Source organism: Ranitomeya imitator, chromosome 5 (assembly GCF_032444005.1).
Source record: "Ranitomeya imitator isolate aRanImi1 chromosome 5, aRanImi1.pri, whole genome shotgun sequence".
Classification (NCBI taxonomy): Eukaryota; Metazoa; Chordata; class Amphibia; order Anura; family Dendrobatidae; genus Ranitomeya; species Ranitomeya imitator.
Window position 1 is genome coordinate 74,518,656 of NC_091286.1, and position 21,753 is coordinate 74,540,408.

The 21,753-nt window shown below is 42.9% G+C and overlaps 1 protein-coding gene across 1 annotated transcript in view; it reads right to left on the reverse strand.

Annotated features, from left to right (window-relative positions):
• The window catches only part of PLCB1 (phospholipase C beta 1), an 865,647-nt gene that overhangs the window by 363,157 nt on the left and 480,737 nt on the right, over positions 1–21,753 (reverse strand). The window contains exon 5 of the mRNA XM_069768815.1: positions 972–1,051. Within this exon, the coding sequence (XP_069624916.1) occupies positions 972–1,051 (80 nt within the window). The remainder of the gene's footprint in view (positions 1–971; positions 1,052–21,753) is intronic.

The window sequence follows — 21,753 nt, forward strand, 5'->3', positions numbered from 1 at the left end:
AGTGACCTCCGGATCACCCAGTAAACACTGGAGCAATCTGGCAGGACGCAAACTGCTGGAGACTGATGGGAGTGGTGGCGATAGAAGGTGAAGATGGTGGATGGTAAGTATAAGAGCGAGGGTAGGGGACATAGAATTGAAGTGGTGCTATAACTCATAGAATGATAGAGTTGGAAGGGACCTTCGGGGTCATCGTGTCCAACCCCCTGCTCAATGCAGGATTCACTAAACCATCTCAGACAGATGTCTGTCCAGCCTTTGTTTGAAGACTTCCCTTAAGGAGAACTCACCACCTCTTGTGGCGGCCTGCTCCACGCATTGATCACACTCACCGTCAAAAATATTTCTACTATCTAATCTGTATCTTCTCCCTTTCAGTTTTATTCCATTGCTTCTTGTGTTTTCATGTGCAACTGAGAATAAGGATGATCACTCTACAATGTCCCGCTACATGTGCTAGTTTCATTAAGTATGCTACAGTCTTCAGGAACATAGTGTGGGTGACAATGAAAAAGTAGTCTTTTACCACGGCACAAGTAATATGTCAAACTGGCCACAATTTACAAGAATGCACTTAAACCAAAACTGAATAAGTCTGTAAAGTATTACCATAAGAAACGTATCACTCTATATTTTCAACTGTTGACCATCTCAACTTCCGAATTTACTTACAACATTCGATTACTTCTCTTTCTATGTCCAAAACACCATGAAAACAGTACTTCTGTGTTCTTGGATTAGAAAATGTAATCAAGTCTTTACAAAAGCTCTATTTTTCAGGCTACATTCTGACTTTCTGCCTGTCTGAAACGTATCATACTCCCAGATACTTCCAAGAGGAAAAGTGATGTTTACACAAGTAACATCGTATTGAGGGATAAACAATAGAGTATAAATTATCTAACGTAAGAACATGGAAATTAGCTTGGAAAGTAGCAGCACTGCTTGCAATAAATATTGAAACTACTTACGCTTTTTCCAGAAATGCATCCCGGGACATGTTCTGTGCCAGCAAATTTGTTGCCAGACTGAAAATCTCATCTGTCCACTCCTAAGTAGAAATAAAATAAACATGCTTTAGCTGAAGTACAAGAGCCATAAGATGTTTAGTTAGATCTGTCTATGTAGCCACGCAAATATTTTTATGTTGCATGGGAAGGAGAAAACAGGGATGTAAACATTATGCTCCTCTTACCTGTGAGACAACACAAATATTCTCAAAGAGGATCTCTCACCATATTTCTCAATGCAAACTGCATACAGTATTAAACAGATCTCGTAAACCTGATGAGGCTGGTGTAATTACTTTAATAATCGCTGCAAAAACATTGGGAATTTATGGACAAAAGTTTTAAGGCTGACAAATTTTGTTTTTCAAAAAGTTTCCTGCTTCATTATTTTTTGTTCTTTTAGTTGAATGCTTCTGTACTTGCCGATGTACAAATCTAAGCAATGTCATATGTTTTTAAATCTTAAGAGATTACGGTAATACATTAAGTTTATGTAAAAATTTAATATTTACAGCGTTGACCATTATTTTTCAAGACTTCTGCAATTTCCACTGGCAGCTGGATATCATCTTCTGGGCCAAAACCTGACTGATGACCGCCCATTCTTGCCTAAACAGCGTTTGGAATATATCAGAATCTCTATGCTTTTGCTTGTCTACCAGTTTTTTGAAGATTGAACACATGTTCTCAATGGGATTGAGATCTGGGGCGTTTCCTGGTCATGGACCCAAACTTTCAATGTTTTTCTCACCAAGCCATTTAGCTATTACTTTTGCCTTGTGACATGGTCTACATCATGCTGGAAAAAACATTGTTCGTTACCAAATTGTTCCTGGATCATTGGAAGAAATCGCTCTTGGAGAATGATTAGATCCCATTCTTTATTAATGGCTGTGTTCATAGGAAAAATTGTGAGTGAAAATCACACATGAATGATTTACTGTTGGCACAACACAAGACTCATGGTAGTGCTCACCCTTTCTTCTCTGGGCAAACATTCTTCCAGATGACCCAAGCAATCTGAAGGGAGCTTCAGCAGAGAAAAAACTTCACCCCACTCTGCAACAGACCAATCCCTGTATTTCCTACAGAAAGTCAGTCTATCCTTGACATTTTTAATGGAGAAAAGTGGCTTCTTTGCTTCCTTTCTTGACAACAGCCTAGCTCCCAAAAGTATTTGCCTTACTGTATGTGTGTGGCACCCCAGGAGTCCGGTTGCTACAGGACATTGCCTTCCTCAGGGGGTGATGCCATTCCTGGAAGCAAGAAGGGATCCCCTCAGCAGGTAATAGTCAGCATGCAACACCTTTCCTGACTCCAGACCAGAAGGGGGAGCTCTAACCCGGTTTTCAGGGAAACTTCCCTATAAGTTCTGGTCTGGAGGCGGGGTTAGTTAGTGTGTGTGAGGGAGCAGACAGTGAAGGAAGATGAGGCAAGAAGTGAGGAGAATCTGGGGGATAGGAGCTTCGATTGAGCTCACCCAAGGACTGAGCGCCGAAGATTAGACACCAGAGTCCATGGTTGTGTGGGAACAGCAGGTCCCGCAACCAAATCCGGAGGACAGGAGATTGCAGGTCTCCTGGCCCCATTGGACACCCGGGGCACAGCAGCATATGAGAGCCCAGAGTCACCACAAGGGAGTGATACCTGTAACAGACTCAAGCTGCCTGCCATGCGGTTAGTGTTTCACTTAATGGACAGACAGAGAGGGACTTGAGGAGAACTAAAAGCACCAAGCACTCAGAGAATAGCGCAGCAGGGAGGCCTCCAACCCCAACTGGCTGTGAGGATCCGGAATTGCTTCCAGGTTGACCGGATCTCCATCACCAGTTGTGACTTGTGCCCCGGACTGCACCTGCAACCTGAGATTAAAGGTAAAGAAAACTGCAACCCTTGAGTCCTGTAGTTATTCCTGCACTCTCAGTCCTGCACCCCAACGTCCACAAGTCCCTTACAAAACTGCACCGGTAGCCCTGGGGCCCCTCTCCACCTGTGGGGAGCTGAACCATCCTAGCTGCATTACCATCATCCCCAGCTGTCCCTTTAAGCAGCGCTGGCCATCCCTGGCTGAGACCACAGGTGGCGTCATGAACAATCCCCTTTTTCTATATAAACTTTATTCCTTTCCATCATCCTTCCCCTTTAATTGCACGCCCAGGGCCACGGACCGGGTCACTGCTGCAGTGACCACCCCTTTAAGAGCTGTGCGACTCAGTTCCGAGTACCTCATGGCCCTAGTGGGTGTTGCATGTGCATATGCAAAGACACCTGCCTGCTACCATTTCTGAGCAAGCTCTGCACTGGTGTTGAACCAATTCCGTAGATGAACCCCCTTAAGGAGACCATCATGGCACTTGCACGACGTTCTTGGCCACTCTGAAGCCGTCTTCACAGAAATAAAACCTCTCTTTTTGAACTTCATGATCTGATACATACACTGTGTTCCAAATTATTATGCAAATTGGATTTAAGTGTCAAAGATTTAACTGTTTTGTTTTTCAAATAAACTTGTGGATGGTATTGTGTCTCAGGGCTCAATGGATCACTGAAATCAATCTTAAACACATGTGATAATTAGTTTTCCAGGTGATTATAATTAAAAGAAAACTACTTAAAAAATGATGTTCCACATTATTAACCACTTTCTGACCTCGGACGGGATAGTACGTCCGAGGTCAGAAGCCCCGTTTTAATGCGGGCTCCGGCGGTGAGCCCACATCAAAGCCGGGACATGTCAGCTGTTTTGAACAGCTGACATGTGCCCGCAATAGCGGTGGGTGAAATTGCGATTCACCCCCCGCTATTAACTAGCGCTGACAGCAGCATTTAACCATAGGTCCTTGAGACCTCTGTGGTTACTGATCCCCGCTAGTTGTGAGCGCCACCCTGTGGTCGGCGCTCATAGCACACCTGCATTTCTGCTGCATAGCAGTGATCTGATGATCGCTGCTATGTAGCAGAGCCCTTTGAATGTGCCAGCTTCTAGCCTCCCATGGAGGCTATTGAAGTATGCCAAAAGTTAAAAAAAAAATAAAAAAAATGTGAAAAAAATATAAAAGTTTAAATCACCCCCCTTTGGCCCCATTCAAAATAAAACAATGAAAAAAATCATTACGCATTAACATGATCGCTAAACGGCGTAGCAAGAAAAAAATTAGAAACGCCAGAATTACGTTTTTTGGTCGCTGCGACATTGCATTGAAATGCAATAACGGGCGATCAAAAGAACGTATCTGCACAAAAGTTGTATCAATAAAAACAGCTTGGAATGCAAAAAATAAGCCCTCAACCAACCCTAGATCACGAAAAATGGAGACGCTATGGGTATTGGAAAATGGTGCAATTTTTTTTTTCTTAGCAAAGTTTGGAATTTTTTTTCACCACTTAGATAAAACGTAACTTAGTCATCTTTGGTGTCTACAAACTCGTAATGACCTGGAGAATCATAATATTAAGTCAGTTTTAGCATTTAGTGAACCTAGCAAAAAAGTCAAACAAAAGACAAGTGTGGGATTGCATTTTTTTGGCAATTTCACCGCACTTGGAATTTCTTTCCTGTTTTCTAGTACACGACATGCTCAAACCAATGATGTAGTTCAAAAGTACAACTCGTCCAGCAAAAAATAAGCCCTCACATGGCCATATTGACAGAAAAATAAAAAAGTTATGGCTCTGGGAAGGAGGGGAGCGAAAAATGAATACGGAAAAATGGAAAATCCCAAGGCAATGAAGGGGTTAAGCAGGCCACAGGTTTCAAGCAATATGGGAAATAAAAAGGATCTCTTTCCAGCTGAAAAGAGTTAAATAGTGCAATGCCTGGAACAAGGTATGAAAACATTAGATATTTCACAAAAACTTAAGAGTGGTCATCATACTGTGAAGAGATTTGTGACTGAAACAGAGCACAGAAAGAGTTCATGCAGATAAAGGCATAATGAGGAAGGTTTCTGCCAGACAAATTCATTGGATTAAGAGAGCAGCTGCCAAAATACCATTACAAAGCAGCAAACAGTTATTTGAAGCTGCTGGTGCCTCTGGAGTCCCTCGAACCTCAAGGTGTAGGAACTTTCAAAGGCTTGCTGTGGTGCATAAACCTACATGAAGACTAATTTTCAAACAGTCAGTTTACTGATGAGTGTCGAGCAACCCTGGATGGCCCAGATGAATGGAGTAGTGAATGGTTGGTAGATGGCCACCATGTCCCAACAAGGCTGCAACGTTGGCAAGGAGGTGGAGGAGTCATGTTTTGGGCCGGAATCATGGGGAATCAGCTGGTAGGGCCCTTTAAGGTTCCTAAAGATGTGAAAATGACCTCTGACTGTCATTTGCACTGACCATTTAGCAAAATCCAAGAAAAATGTCATTTGCCTAATAATGTGGAGCATAGTGTAGTTGATTTAAGAGCAATGTTACAAGCTACAATGTCCTTGTGTAGCACCTGGGTTTCTGCAGGCTGCCCCTCTTCCCCAGGAGGGACACTAAATTACACGCCCTCCTCCTTCCTCGTCAGCTGCTGTCAGTCCAATAAAACTTATATGAATGGTTTTCGGGCTTCTGCTAGGAACAAGACAGTATACGGGTGCAGCTCATATTTGCAGACCCACTCACTTGAGCGAACGCCCTCTACGGGATGTTGATGCCTCCTCTGGTGTGACAGATATCACAGTAGGCATTGGAATTACAATGGTTCAGGAAGTAAGTCTGGATTTTTTTTTTTAGCTCCCAACTTGTGACCATTGAGAAGAACTTTTATGTGAAAACCTTTGCAATATCATTGCTTTTGTATTGACCAAAAGGACCTTTTGGGTTCTCCAAGGACAAGGGGCGACCGATTGCAACCCATACACCCACAATAGTCATTCTCCAGGGTTTTAAAACCGTGTTTTTGTTTTAAATAAAAGTGTTTGAACATCTAATCATCACAACATTATTAACTAATTAAAGCGCCTATAGGTATAGAAGTCCATAATGCACATTATACGGGTAAGAGCTGGGGAGCAGAAAAAGTGCAATAGGGTCCTACCCAGGATACATCAAAATAAATAAAGGTTGTGCTAACCTGAAGGAGCGAGTTGTGATCACACTACTGCAGATCCACAGGTCATCTGACCAATACAAAGGACTTGGGAGTGGAAATGTGGATTATTCCACACTGCTGATGAGTAGATTAAGCATCCAAAGCCAAATGATTCAAAGCCAGGAGTTTGTAAAGTAGTGGTTTTTAATCTACGCGTTTTGAAGTACACACAATTTTTCCTCAGGACATAACTCCTGGCTTTGGATCCTTAATCTACTCATTAGAAACATGGAATTATCCACATTTCATTTCCCAAGTCCCTAAGTTCATAATGCCCATTAAACATACCAACCATCTTAAAAGACAAACACATGCTGGGCCAAAAATGTAATAAAAATATGTAACTTTAATAAATACTAATTGCACAATGTGTCTTATGTAATAAAAAAAAGTATACTAAAAAGATTATCTTCTTACATACAGGTCTGGCAAAAATTAAGAGGCCAACCCATCAAAACCCAGTCACGGTCAGCCCAATCTCCAGACCTGAACCCCATTGAAAACCTATGGAATGTAGTCAAGAGGATGATGGATAGTCACAAGCCATCAAAGAAAGAAGAACTGCTTACATTTTTGTGCCAGGAGCAGTGTGAAAGACGTGTGCAAAGCATGCCAAGACTCATGAAAGCTGTGATTAAATGTCATGGGTATTCCACAAAATATTGATTTCTGAACTCTTCCTGAGTTAAAACATTAATATTGTTGTTTCTAAATGATTATGAACTTGTTTTCTTTACATTATTTGAGGTCTGAAAGCACTCGGGTTTTTTTTAATTTTGTCCATTTCTCCTTTTCAGAAAAAAAATACAAAATGTATTGTTTGGAAATTTGGACACATGTGGTCAGAAGTTTATAGAATAAAAGAACAATTTACATTTTACTCAAAAATATACCTAAAAGAGAAAAATCAGACAAACTGAACATTTTGCAGTTGTCTCTTAATTTTTTGCCAGAGCTGTATATACAAATCTTTACTTTTCAGATTTTTAAGCTTCTTCCTTTGGCTATTATGGGATTGCAGCAATATTTGTACGATTGTAGTGCCTTTAGATAATTTTTTTTTCATGAGCAATTAATAAAGTTGCTAATTTGTATACACTATAGTTGGTAAAACAGTATCAGAGCGACCAAAGTTTTTTTTTCATCAATACACCAATAGTACAAGTGAAGCTAAGAATCTTTGTAATATATCTTATCAGAGAAATCTGCTTTTTTTTTTCTCCTCCTCCACTGATCACTCACTCTAAATTTATGGGTAAGATCTGTGTTCAGTGAAGAAAGGTTTCACCATTACGGAGATAAGAGATGACAATTGCTGCTCATAAGATTCTATGGAGAGGGAAGGGGAGAGGAAGAAGGCGGAACTATTCACAGAAACGTTCCTAATCATAAGATTCTATGGAGAGAGGAGGGGTAAAGGGGAAAGTACCAAAGGCAGTCATTGACATTCTGCAGCTCGCTAGATTTTATGGAGGGAAGAACTAATCGAAGACACAGAAATTCTGCTGCTCGTGAGATTCTATGGAGAGAGGAGGGGAAAAGAGGAAAGAACTAGAGGCAGACACTGACATTCTGCTGCTTGTTAGATTTTATGAATAGGGAAGGGGAGACGAAGAGGCAGGAACTAATCGCAGATACAGAAATTCTACTGGGAGGGGAGATGAGGGAGGAACTAGAGGCAGACATAGACATTCTGCAGCAAGTTATGCTGAAATAACATTTACGGTATCCCCCACAACAGCCTAAAGTTGCCCTTAACTCTGTGGGACTGGGACTGCTCACTTTTTAGTGAGTATGTGCTATATTATCCCTTTAATACAATGACCATTTCTTTCACTCGTGTGCTCCCAGCCTCAGTAGTGCAGGGAACTGTAGCCCATCCTATGCAATTAATGCGTAACCATTCTTTTATTCTTTATTGCATAAATCAACAGTACATGTGAAAATAAGAAGCTTTGCAATATATCTTATCAGTGAAATCTGCTTCTTTCTCATCCTGCATTGATCTTTCATTTTCAAAAAAGTCTCAATTCTTGGATTAAATCTGTCTTCATTGCATACAGATTTTTATATTACTGATATAGGGGATGCTACCGATAGAATCTCATCAGTTGTAACCGTCATCTCCTATCTCAGTAATGTAAAATCTGTGTTCACTGAATGCATATTTCCCCATGAATTGAGACTTTTGAGAATGAACCATCAGTCCAGGATGGGAAAAAGCCGATTATTCTGATAAAAATATATTACAAAGTTTCTTATTTACATAAGTACTATTGATTTCTAAAATAAAAATTAAAGAGACGGTTCCTCTTTATAATTATTTTTGGCGCAGTTCGTTCCTTTGTGGGGCTCCTGATCACCCATTGTGCAGAGATCTGTAGTATATCACTATTAAACGGAGAACTATGAAGGGGATTTTCACATTCTGTCCTGTGTTATTGGCATAATCCTTCATACCATATCTGTGAATGTTATAGATCTTACGGGAAACAGGTAAACACAGAGATAATAACCGGCCAGCTCGGCTATTGTGCTGTACATTCAATACCATCGGTTCTGCTACATCTGTATGTGATTGTAAAGATTGCTCATCATCAACAGTGAGCCGGGAAATCTGGAGCTGTCCTGTGCGGATACAGTTTCACATTAGGGTCTGAGCAGAATCTGCTCTTTAGTAAAAGATGGGAAGTAATTACATGTGATACATTGTTAATAGACGGATTAGCCGTTCGCCAGGCACCAGACTAATGTTCACACAAGCTAATCTGGATTGAAAAGGAAAGATGGGGATTTATTATACCAAATTATCGCTCACATTTCCAAACAGAATATTTCTCACCCTGTTTATTAGACCTTCCATCTTCCAGCCCAGAAATGCAATTCCAAGAAAGAAGTCATTTTAATAATGAGAAAGACACAAATGATGTCTCAATTTTCTCCTAACGGGTTCAGTGATTCATATTTATGTCGTCCTCAATACTGACTCTCATAAGGACTGCAGACAGCCCGAGTCCTAATAACACGAGCCTTGAGAAGACAGGTACCGTAGAACAGAAGCCGGGCTGTTGGGTAGGAAGACATTCATCATCACCAGAAGAGCTTAGCACAAGAGTTTCAATTTCCTACACGGGCAATTTACAAACTAAATAGCAAAGATTTACTCTAACAAATATGTGAAATTCACAATGTAAACAGGGGCAATGAATTGAATAATCAGCTGAAAACTTGGCACGGTGACTGCGCCTTCGTTAATGTTTGTTGGCGTACAGAGAAGTTATATAACAGCCCTATCCAGAGTGCTTCATCTAATGTTATCGAGTTTACAATAGACATTTAAAGGGAAAGACAATACTAACATCTATTTAGATTCTGTGCAAGAAACAAATCCAGTTTATCTCTAGATCTTGCTAATGAATAAATATAAAGGATATGGAAAATTGCCTTTTCAGAGAGGAAGAGCAGTTGTACTTCTATTGGAAGTAGCAAACCTAAAAGTCTATATTGACCCTTTATAGGGTCTTGCTATATGACTATGCTATATATAAAAGCCAAACCAGAAACCCAATTTGCAGACATGTGTTTTGGGGTGTTGCCTCTCCACAGTGGAAAGCATGAGATCTCATTTGGCTGTATGAGAGGCATCTGACTACGGTCTAACGGGTAATGTTTCTTATTGTGGAGAATAACAGTGTATGGAGACTTCTAGGCTATGCAATGTAACATAGTAACATAGTTAGCAAGGCCGACAAAAGACATTTGTCCCTCCAGTTCATCCTATATTCCGTCAGAATAAATCCCCAGATCTACGTCCTTCTAAAGAACCTAATAATTGTATGATACAATATTGTTCTGCTCCAGAAGGACATCCAGGCCTCTCTTGAACCCCTCGTCTGAGTTCGCCATCACCACCTCCTCAGGCAAGGAATTCCAGATTCTCACTGCCCTAATGCTCCTCTAGGAAATGAAAAATGCAAATTGTCTCTTCAGAGAGGAAGAAGACTAGAACTCTAGCGCCACCTATTGGAAGTAGCAATGCTAAAAGTCAATATTGTCCCTTTAACAAGTCACATGGACTTAGGATAAACGCCAAACCAGAATCTCAATTTGCAGACATGGTGTTTTGGGGTGTTACCCCTCCTCAGTGCAAAGGATGAGATCTGATTTGACTGTATGAGAGGCTTCTGACTGGGGTCTAGGAGGTAATGTTTCTCTTTGCATGTCAGGCATGTCACTTTTCACAAGAGCTCACTTTACCCATTAGACCACTGAAAAAGGTGCTAGATAGGTTACTTTCTCTAAATTATAGACAGAATAATAGGGGAAGGTTGCTGCGGATGTAAGCAATCTCTCAAATAGAGACTAAGCAATTTAAAGGTGCATTTACACTGAAGGGTTATCTACTATATAAAGCTGAATGTGTGTGTGTGTGTGTGTGTGTCTGTGTGTGTGTGTGTGTGTGTGTGTGTGTGTGTGTGTGTGTGTGTGTGTGTGTGTGTGTGTGTGTGTGTGTGTGTGTGTGTGTATGTCCGGGATTGGCATCTGCACCGTCGCAGCTACAGCCACAAAATTTTGCACAGTCACACGTCTGGACCCCGAGAGCGTCATAGGCTATGTTGTGAGGTGACATTTTAACCCCGCGCTTTCCAATTCACCAAGCAATTTTGCCCCTATCTACATAATGGGGAAAAAAGTGAAAGGAAAAGTGTTGGAGGCGTCGCAGCTACAGAAACAAAATTTTGCACAGTCACACGTCTGGACCCTGAGAGCGTCATAGGCTACGTTGTGAGGTGAAATTTTAACTCCGCGCTTTCCAATTCACCAAACTATTTATTTTTCCCCTATCTGCATAATGGGGAAAAGTGAAAGGAAAAGTGTTGGAGGCAAATTGACAGCTGCCAGATGTGAACAAGGGGGACTTAAAGAGTGAGAGCGATGGCGCCAAAGAGTATATACCGTACAGTTGCTAAGGTGGGACCCCGACATGGGATACTCGCCACACACGGGGATATGAACACACACACAAAATGCGCCACACACTACCACGTGCTTGAACACATATACCACCCTCAGCACACATTTCACCACACATACACCAACCTCGCCACATAAAAGTCGAAACACAAAAGTCGCAGCTCAAAACTCACCACGCGCAAAACTCGCCACATGCAAAAAATAGGCTCACGCAAAACTCGCCACAAGTGCAAAACTCACCTCATGGAAAACTCGCCACACGCAAAACTTGCACATGCGGAAAAATTGCCACATGCACAAAATTTGCAACACATGCAAAAGTTGCCTCACACAAAACTTGCACATACTCAAAAGGCACCACACATAAAACTCACCACGCGCAAAACTTGCTGCACACAACTTGCTACACTAACCTGTCACATGCAACTCGACACACAAAAAGTTGCTACACACATGTTGCCACACAAAACTCATCTCACAAAAGTCGCTACATGCATGTCGCCACACACAACTCAACACACACAACTTGACAAACGAAACTCGCCCTAAAACACACACAAGTCTGGTATTAGCCTTCAAAAATAAAAATCTGATTAATAAGCAGACAAACTACAAGAGCAACAAATGTACCATATAGGAAATACGGCAGCCGTCAGTCACATGACCTGTCTATTATGTGTATGTGTGAGCTAATATATACTGCCAGGGGGAGGGCTTCCTGTTGGCTGGGGATTTATCAGGCTGCCAATTTATCTTACAAATACTGAGGTAAAAATACTGAGCAAATAACGTGTTAACGAGGTCTAATACAGGAGATCACACAGGTATATACTATATACAGGGGAGATGACACACAGATATATACTATATACAGGAGAGATGACACACAGGTATATACTATATAAAGGAGGAGATGACATACAGGTACATACTATATACAGGAGGAGATGACATACAGGTATATACTATATACAGGAGGAGATGACACACAGGTATATACTATATACAGGAGCAGATTACCTACAGGTATATACTATATACAGGAGGAGATGACATACAGGTATATACTATATATAGGAGGAGATGACATACAGGTATATACTATATACAGGGGAGATGACACACAGCAGGTATATACTATATACAGGGGAGATGACATACAGGTATATACTATATACAGGAGATGACATACAGGTGTATACTATATATAAGGGAGATGACAAACATGTATATACTGAGGTGAAAATGAGAGGTGTGAGGTGAAAATGAAAAGGTGCGAGTGCAAAATGAGAGGAGTGAGGGAAAATAGTGTAGTGATCGGAAAATGACAGATGTGAGGTCGAACTGACAAGTGTTAGGCGGGAATGAGAGGAGTGAGGGAGAAAATGAGAGGTGTGAGGGAGAAAATGAGAGGTGTGAGGGAGAAAATGAGAGATGTGAGGGGGAAAATTAAAGATGTGATTGGGAAAATGAGAGGCGTGATGGGAAAATAAGAGAAGTGACGTGCTATAACTAACCACAGATATTTACTATGCCCAGGCAACGCCGGGCTCTTCAGCTAGTCTACTAATAATTGTCTAAGGGTCACTTCCGTCTTTCAGTCCTTCTTTCTGTCACGGAAATACCAAGTCGCTGATTGGTCGCGGCAAAAAGGCCATGACTAATCAGCGATGAACACAGTCCGGCGGCAAAATGGCCGCTTCTTACTCCCGCAGTCAGTGCCCGCAGTCCATACTCCCCCCCCCCCCAGTCAACGCTCACACAGGGTTAATGGCAGCATTAACAGACCGCCTTATGCCGCGGTGCAACGCAGTCCGTTAACGCTGCTATTAACCCTGTGTGACCAACTTTTTACTATTGATGCTGCCTATGCGGCATCAACAGTAAAAAGATCTAATGTTAAAAATAATAAAAAAAATAAAAAATCATTATATACTCACCTTCCATGGGCCCCCAGATCCAGCCGAGGCCTTTCCCGCTCCTCGCGATGTTCCGGTGACCGGTCCATGCATTGCCGTCTCGCGAGATGATGACGTAGTGGTCTCATGAGACCGCTATGTCATCATCTCGCGAGACCGCAATGCACTTATGGGACCGGAGCGTCACGAGGAGCATCGGTAAACGCCTCAGCTGGATCCGGGGGCTCCGGAAGGGGAGTATATAACTATTTTTTATTGTAATTCATTTATTTTAACAGGGATATGGTGCCCACATTGCTATATAATACGTGGGCTGTGCTAGATACTGCGTGGGCTGTGTTACATACTGCGTGGGCTGTGTTATATACTACATCTCTGTGCTATATACTATATGGGCTGTGCTATATACTACGTGGCTGTGGTATATATTATGTGGCTGGGCAATATACTACATCGCTGTGCTCTATACTATGTGGCCTGGGTTATATACTGCATGGGCAGTGTTATATACTACGTCTCTGTGCTATATACTACGTGGATGTGCTATATACGTGGGCTGTGCTATATACTACACCGGCAGTGCTATATACTACGTGGCTGGGCAATATACTACGTGGCTGTGCTATATACTACGTGGCTGTGCTATATACTACGTGGCTGTGCTATATACTATGTGGCTGTGCCATATACTACGTGACTGTGCTATATACTGCATGGCTGTAAACTACATACTGTACATATTCTAGAATAACCGATGCGTTAGAATCGGGCCACCATCTAGTAATGAATAATCATTCTTAAGAACGCTTGTTTCACAATAATCTTTCATTGTAAACTGCTGATCAAAACGCACATTCATCAGATGAAATGATCTTTTGTACAGAATCATCTTTCTTGGCGAAGAATCACTATGTGTAAACAGAGATTGTGCTGCTGAGAACAATTGCAGCTTATGTGCACAGAATGATCTCTTACAGATTGTTCAGAGCTTATTGTTTACCGTAGTCAGTTTATCTAAACAGAATAATGACATCCATTAGGTAAACAATTACTGATTGGCTGTCGATTGGTCAGCGTAAACAGATCTTAAAGGCCCCGTCACACATAGCGACGCTTGAGCGATTCCGACAACGATACGACCTGTCAGGGATCGCTCAAGCATCGCTATGTGGTCGCTGGTGAGATGTCACACAGTGCGATCTCTCCAACGACTCAGCAGCAATGCGGCGAACTGTAGCGACCTGTAGAACGATGCTATTTCATGATGATTCAATGGGACGTCCTGTCAGCGAGGTCGTTGGTAAGGTGTCAAACACAGCGATGTGTGCTACCCAGCGGGACCTCAACGATCAAAAAATGGCCCAGGCCATTCCGACACGACCAGCGATCTCACAGCAGGGGCCTGATCGCTGGTACGTGTCACACATAGCGAGATCGCTACTGAGATCGCTGTTGCATCACAAAACTTGTGACTCAGCAGCGATCTCGCTAGCGATCTCGCTGTGTGTGACGGGGGCCTTAGTCTACTTTTCTTTGTGTTTAACATATAGATAAAAGAACAGAGAAGATTAAAGGCCCCTTCACATTTAGCGACGCTGCAGCGATACCGACAACGATCCGAATCGCTGCAGCGTCGCTGTTTGGTCGCTGGAGAGCTGTCACACAGACCGCTCTCCAGCGACCAACGATGCCGGTAACCAGGGTAAACATCGGGTAACTAAGCGCAGGGCCGCGCTTAGTAACCCGATGTTTACCCTGGTTACCATGCTAAAAGTAAAAAAAAACAAACACTAGATACTTACCTACCGCTGTCTGTCCTCCAGCGCTGCGCTCTGCTTCTCTGCTCTCCTCCTGTACTGTCTGGGAGCCGGAAAGCAGAGCGGTGACGTCACCGCTCTGCTTTCCGGCTCACAGACAGTACAGGAGGAGAGCAGAGCGCAGCGCTGGAGGACAGACAGCGGTAGGTAAGTATGTACTGTTTGTTTTTTTTTACTTTTAGCATGGTAACCAGGGTAAACATCGGGTTACTAAGCGCGGCCCTGCGCTTAGTTACCCGATGTTTACCCTGGTTACCAGTGAAGACATCGCTGGATCGGTGTCACACACGCCGATCCAGCGATGTCTCCAGGGAGTCCAGCGACGAAATAAAGTTCTGGACTTTCTTCAGCGACCAACGATCTCCCAGCAGGGGCCTGATCGTTGGTCGCTGTCACACAGAACGATTTCATTAACGATATCGTTGCTACGTCACAAATAGCAACGATATCGTTAACAATATCGTTATGTGTGAAGGTACCTTAAGGCTATGTTCACACGTTCCTGATTTCCCTCCTTTTTTTTTCAGGACTAAAAACCGCAGCTCTTGGCAGGAAAACGCAGGTCCTTTTTTTGGTGCTTTTTTGGTGCGTTTTTTGATGCAGTTCTCTATGCAGAGTCTGTGTGTTTTCTAGGAAGTTTTTTAGGGTTAAAATGGCTGAAAATACCCTAACCCTACCCCTACCCCTAACCCTACCCCTACCCCCTAACCCTATTCTAACCTTAGTGGAAAAAAAAATTCTTAATTTTTTTATTGTCCCTACCTATGGGGGTGACAAAGGGGGGGGGGGTCATTTACTATTTTTTTTATTTTGATCACTGAGATAGGTTATATCTCAGTGATCAAAATGCACTTTGGAACGAATCTGCCGGCCGGCAGATTCGGCGGGCGCACTGCGCATGCGCCCGCCATTTTGCAAGATGGCGGCGCCCAGGGAGAAGACGGCCGGACGGACACCGGGAGGCCGGGTATGTATAAGGGGGGGAGATGAGGGCACGGGGGGGGGCGTCGGAGCACGGGGGGTGGCATCGGAGCATGGGGGGGTGGGATTGGGGCACGGGGGGCAGCCACACTGCAGCGGTTCTGCACCACAAACCGCAGTAAAACCCGCAGATATATTTTTCATCTGCGGGTTTTACTGCGGGTTTGACCTCACAATGGAGGTCAATGGGTGCAGAACCGCTGCAGTTTTGCAAAAAGAAGTGACATGGTACTTCTTTTTTACCGCGGCTATTCAGCGTGGCTTTTTTCGCGATTTTCCGCAATGTGGGCACAGCAGTTCCTGTTTTCCATAGGGTACATTGTAATGTACCCTGCATGGAAAACAGCTGCGGACCCGCAGCGGGAAAATCGCAGCGATTCCGCATGAAAAAAAGGATGGTGTGAACATGGCCTTAAGATTTTTGGCATAACACCATAGCTCATCATGAATTAGACGGGCTGTGGTGTCATGCCCCCTCTACGCCCGCATCCTGCCCTAGCTCCACTTATTTTGGAAACACCAAAAGTCGCAAGTCTGAGTTGCTTAAAAAGTTTGCAATTTTTCAAACCAATTTGTGACCACTATCCAAATAATCCGGATCTTCGTGGGACAGATATAGATTATCTTCACGTCGGATAGGGATATGGTTGTTTATTATGTTTCTCGTTTTACATGGGACATGTAATCGGTAGATTAGGCGTAAAGGTGAGTATTATGGCTGTTTATTATTTTCGGTGTTTTACAGGTGACATGGTGGATTTGGTGTAAAGGTGAGTGTTAAAGTGTTTTATTTTTATTTCAAATACAGGACTCTGTCATTATTTCAACTAAAGGATTCTATTCTGGCTGTGTTTTTTTTTTTACAATCTAAATATGGGTTAGTAATGGGGGCGTCTTATAGACACCACTCTATTACTATCCTCTGGGCTTGATGTCAGCAGTCATAAAACAGCTGACATCAACCCCAAAAATATTATCCCAATTGCCACTGCACCAGGGAAAGCGGGAAGAGCCAGGCAAAGTGCCAGATAGATGCACCTTTTCTGAGGCGGCTGTGGGCTGCTATTTTAAGGCTCGGGGGCCAATATCCATGGCCCCTTACCAGTCTGAGAATATAAGCCCCCAGCTCTCTGCTTTAGCTTGGCTGGTTTTCAAAAATAGGGGAGGACCCTATGCCATTTTTTAAGTTATTTGTTTAAATTATTTTATAAATGGCATGGGACCTCTCTATTCTTAATAACCAGCTATGATAAAGCTGACACTCAGGGTTGAAGACGCAGCTGTTGGTTTTGCATGCGCTGGTTATCAAAAATAGAAGAGATCTCATATAATTTGAACTATTTATTTATAGCACAGGCGCCAGCTGATGGATACTCCCAATGGTGGCGCCTGCTCTCGCTGTATCAGCAACATCAGGCGTACGCTGATGACAGTAGTACTCTCTTATCAACCAAAGCTTGTGATTGGTGGTGTTTTTTTACCACCGGTCACAGCTGCTGGCTTACGCTGTCATCTGTTCCAGCATGGGAACTGCATTTCTCTGACCATCAGTAATAATCTTACCACCGTTCAGAGCCTGTGTTTGCCATGATGTTATGCAGATGACAACGTGGCAAACAACAGATGTCCTGGCCCTCCATTCATCAGAATGGGTTCGGGGTCAGGTACCGTTCTGGTACCCAAACTGAAATTTGTTTTAGATTTCAGCCGAATCCGCCGTACCCGAACATCCATGGGTTCGCCCATCACTATATAAATACTTGATCAAAAATATCTGTGCCATAGTATTTACATGGAACATATCTTTAAGGTTCAGTTGCCAGAAAGAATAATCCTATAGTCAAATTTGTACACAGAGAATCAAATTTGAAAATAAAAGGTAAAACATTTTTGCCCATATAGACGGCTTAGAGGGTTGATCGTACTGACAGATTCCCTTTAAATAGAAAGTTTAAATGATCACATTGAAAATAACCCGCACTATGGACAAATCTTCTGAGATAAGAGTATTTTATTTTTATCATTTTTTACTCAGAGAAAATTCACTGACTATAATTTTAAGTGGTACTTATCCATTACTCTCACATTTCAAATCCTCAGGAGTTGAGCATGAGACAGCTCTGTCTATTCCACAATCTTATACTAATTTGACGAGTAGCTGGAATGTTACCTTCTAATGTCGGACACTGATGTTAATCATTTTTGATGGCATATGTCACAATATAAGACATACTGAAGCCCGGTCATGCAGAATATCCAGCTGTCCTAAAATCTTTCTGCTCATTGAGATTTAATAATAAATCATAAAATAGAGTTAACTTATATTACATTTAGAGATCAGTGGATCTTTTGAAATTTGACTGACTTTTGAAAACAATTTTGCCCAAAAATTAGATTTGTGATTAATAAATTTGCGTGAACCTCAATACAGTAAGGATTGCAGTTATTCAGAAAATACACATGGGGGGGAGGAGAGGGAGAACCTGCTTAACATAAGAGTTTACAGTCTACATAAGAGAGAGAGATAGGACCCTGCGGACCATAAGAGCTTACAGTCTACATAAGAGAGAGAGATAGGACCCCGCGGACCATAAGCGCTTACAGTCTACATAAGAGAGAGAGATAGGACCCCGTGGACCATAAGAGCTTACAGTCTACATAAGAGAGAGATAGGACCCCGCGGATCATAAGAGCTTACAGTCTACATAAGATAGGATCCTGCAACCCTAATGAGCTTACAGTCTACATAAGAGAGAGAGATAGGACCCCGCGGACCATAAGAGCTTACAGTCTACATAAGAGAGAGATAGGACCCCGCGGACCATAAGAGCTTACAGTCTACATAAGAGAGAGATAGGACCCCGCGGATCATAAGAGCTTACAGTCTACATAAGATAGGATCCCGCAACCCTAAAGAGCTTACAGTCTACATAAGAGAGAGAGATAGGACCCCGCGGACCATAAGAGCTTACAGTCTACATAAGAGAGAGATAGGACCCCGCGGACCATAAGAGCTTACAGTCTACATAAGAGAGAGATAGGACCCCGTGGACCATAAGAGCTTACAGTCTACATAAGAGAGAAATAGGACCCCGTGGACCATAAGAGCTTACAGTCTACATAAGAGAGAGAGATAGGACCCCGCGGACCATAAGAGCTTACAATCTACATAAGAGAGAGATAGGACCCCACGGACCATAAAGGCTTACAGTCTACATAAGAGAGAGAGAGATAGGACCCCGCAGACCATAAGAGTTTACAGTCTACATAAGAGAGAGATAGGACCCTGCGGATCATAAGAGCTTACAGTCTACATAAGAGAGATAGGATCCCGCGGACCATAAGGGCTTAAAGTCTACATAAGAGAGAGAGAGATAGGACCCCGCAGACCATAAGAGTTTACAGTCTACATAAGAGAGAGAGATAGGACCCCGCGGACCATAAGAGCTTAAAGTCTACATAAGAGAGAGATAGGACCCCGCGGACCATAAGAGCTTACAGTCTACATAAGAGAGAGAGATAGGACCCCGCGGACCATAAGAGCTTACAGTCTACATAAGAGAGAGAGATAGGATCCCACGGACCATAAGAGCTTACAGTCTATATAAGAGAGAGAGATAGGACCCCGCAGACCATAAGAGTTTACAGTCTACATAAGAGAGAGATGGGACCCCGCGGATCATAAGAGCTTACAGTCTACATAAGAGAGATAGGATCCCGCGGACCATAAGAGCTTACAGTCTACATAAAAGAGAGAGATAGGACCCCGCGGACCATAAGAGCTTACAGTCTACATAAGAGAGAGATAGGACCCCGCGGACCATAAGAGCTTACAGTCTACATAAGAGAGAGATAGGACCCCGTGGACCATAAGAGCTTACAGTCTACATAGGAGAGAGATAGGACCCTGCGGACCATAAGAGCTTACAGTCTACATAAGAGAGAGATAGGATCCCGCAGACCATAAGAGCTTACAGTCTACATAAGAGAGATAGAGGATCCCGTGGACCATAAGAGCTTACAGTCTACATAAGAGAGAGATAGGACCCCACGGACCATAAGAGCTTACAGTCTACATAGGAGAAAGATAGGACCCTGCGGACCATAAGAGCTTACAGTCTACATAGGAGAGAGATAGGACCATGCGGACCATAAGAGCTTACAGTCTACATAGGAGAGAGATAGGACCATGCGGACCATAAGAGCTTACAGTCTACATAAGAGAGATAGAGGATCCCGTGGACCATAAGAGCTTACAGTCTACATAAGAGAGAGATAGGACCCCACGGACCATAAGAGCTTACAGTCTACATAGGAGAAAGATAGGACCCTGCGGACCATAAGAGCTTACAGTCTACATAGGAGAGAGATAGGACCATGCGGACCATAAGAGCTTACAGTCTACATAAGAGATAATGAAATTGTAGCACACATATTACACACATAGATCAGACACAATAATACCAATAATTAATACTGCCAATGGCATACAGTGTGGCATGTGTGTATGTAAGGACCAAAATAGCAGGGACAACTGTAAAACAGAAATCCTAATATACCACAGAAAGAACACAGTCACTATGTCCCATAAAATATCAACCTTTATTAAATATATATAAAAAACATAACAGAAGAACAAGTACATACGGTAAAATGGGGCTGGTAAGACCAACTGTATTGCAACACCATCATACACGAAGGGCTACATGGTACCCCCCACTGCGTCAGCACACAAGAATAAAGTAGTCTATAACACATAATGTGAACGGGAATATGAGCCTAAAGTAATAGTATCTAGCAGTGATGACCTACAAGGGTCAGCAATGGACCTAAACAAACAGTATACTGCTAATGCAGCGGGACATTATCGCCCAATATGTCCACAGCTGATCCTATATCCACAAACATGTACAAGAGTAGCCACATATATTACCCGGGTATTTACCTAAAGTGCGCCAGCAGAGGGGGACCCAGAGCCCACCCGATGCGTGTTTCGGAGCGCAACCACGGCTCCTTCCTCAGGGGGTGTGAGGCGTAGATGTCCACAGCGGTTTTATATACCATAGCGCCGGATCTAATCACCAGCGTATGGCGCACCATCCGCGGACACCTCCAACCAAGACGCCGCTGCCATCCGGAACCGGAAACACGCGGGCCCACGTGATCCGGCACCACATGACCACAGACATCAGGGAGGACAGCCCGCAGAGAGGCGCATGCGCCGAGACAGATCACGGACGCCATATTAAGTAAGTGCATACAAGAGGGCACTGGACGCATATATAATAACATAGCACAGTAGATAGCTAGAACAATACAAGACTTTGTGCATTAAATATTGTAGCCGCTAATTATACATACAGTGGGGCAAAAAAGTATTTAGTCAGTCAGCAGTAGTGCAAGTTCCACCACTTAAAAAGATGAGAGGCGTCTGTAATTTACATCATAGGTAGACCTCAACTACGGGAGACAAACTGAGAAAAAAAAATCCAGAAAATCACATTGTCTGTTTTTTTAACATTTTATTTGCATATTATGGTGGAAAATAAGTATTTGGTCAGAAACAAAATTTCATCTCAATACTTTGTAATATATCCTTTGTTGGCAATGACAGAGGTCAAACGTTTTCTGTAAGTCTTCACAAGGTTGCCACACACTGTTGTTGGTATGTTGGCCCTTTCATCCATGCAGATCTCCTCTAGAGCAGTGATGTTTTTGGCTTTTCGCTTGGCAACACGGACTTTCAACTCCCTCCAAAGGTTTTCTATAGGGTTGAGATCTGGAGACTGGCTAGGCCACTCCAGGACCTTGAAATGCTTCTTACGAAGCCACTCCTTCGTTGCCCTGGCGGTGTGCTTTGGATCATTGTCATGTTGAAAGACCCAGCCACATTTCATCTTCAATGCCCTTGCTGATGGAAGGAGGTTTGCACTCAAAATCTCACGATACATGGCCCCATTCATTCTTTCATGTAC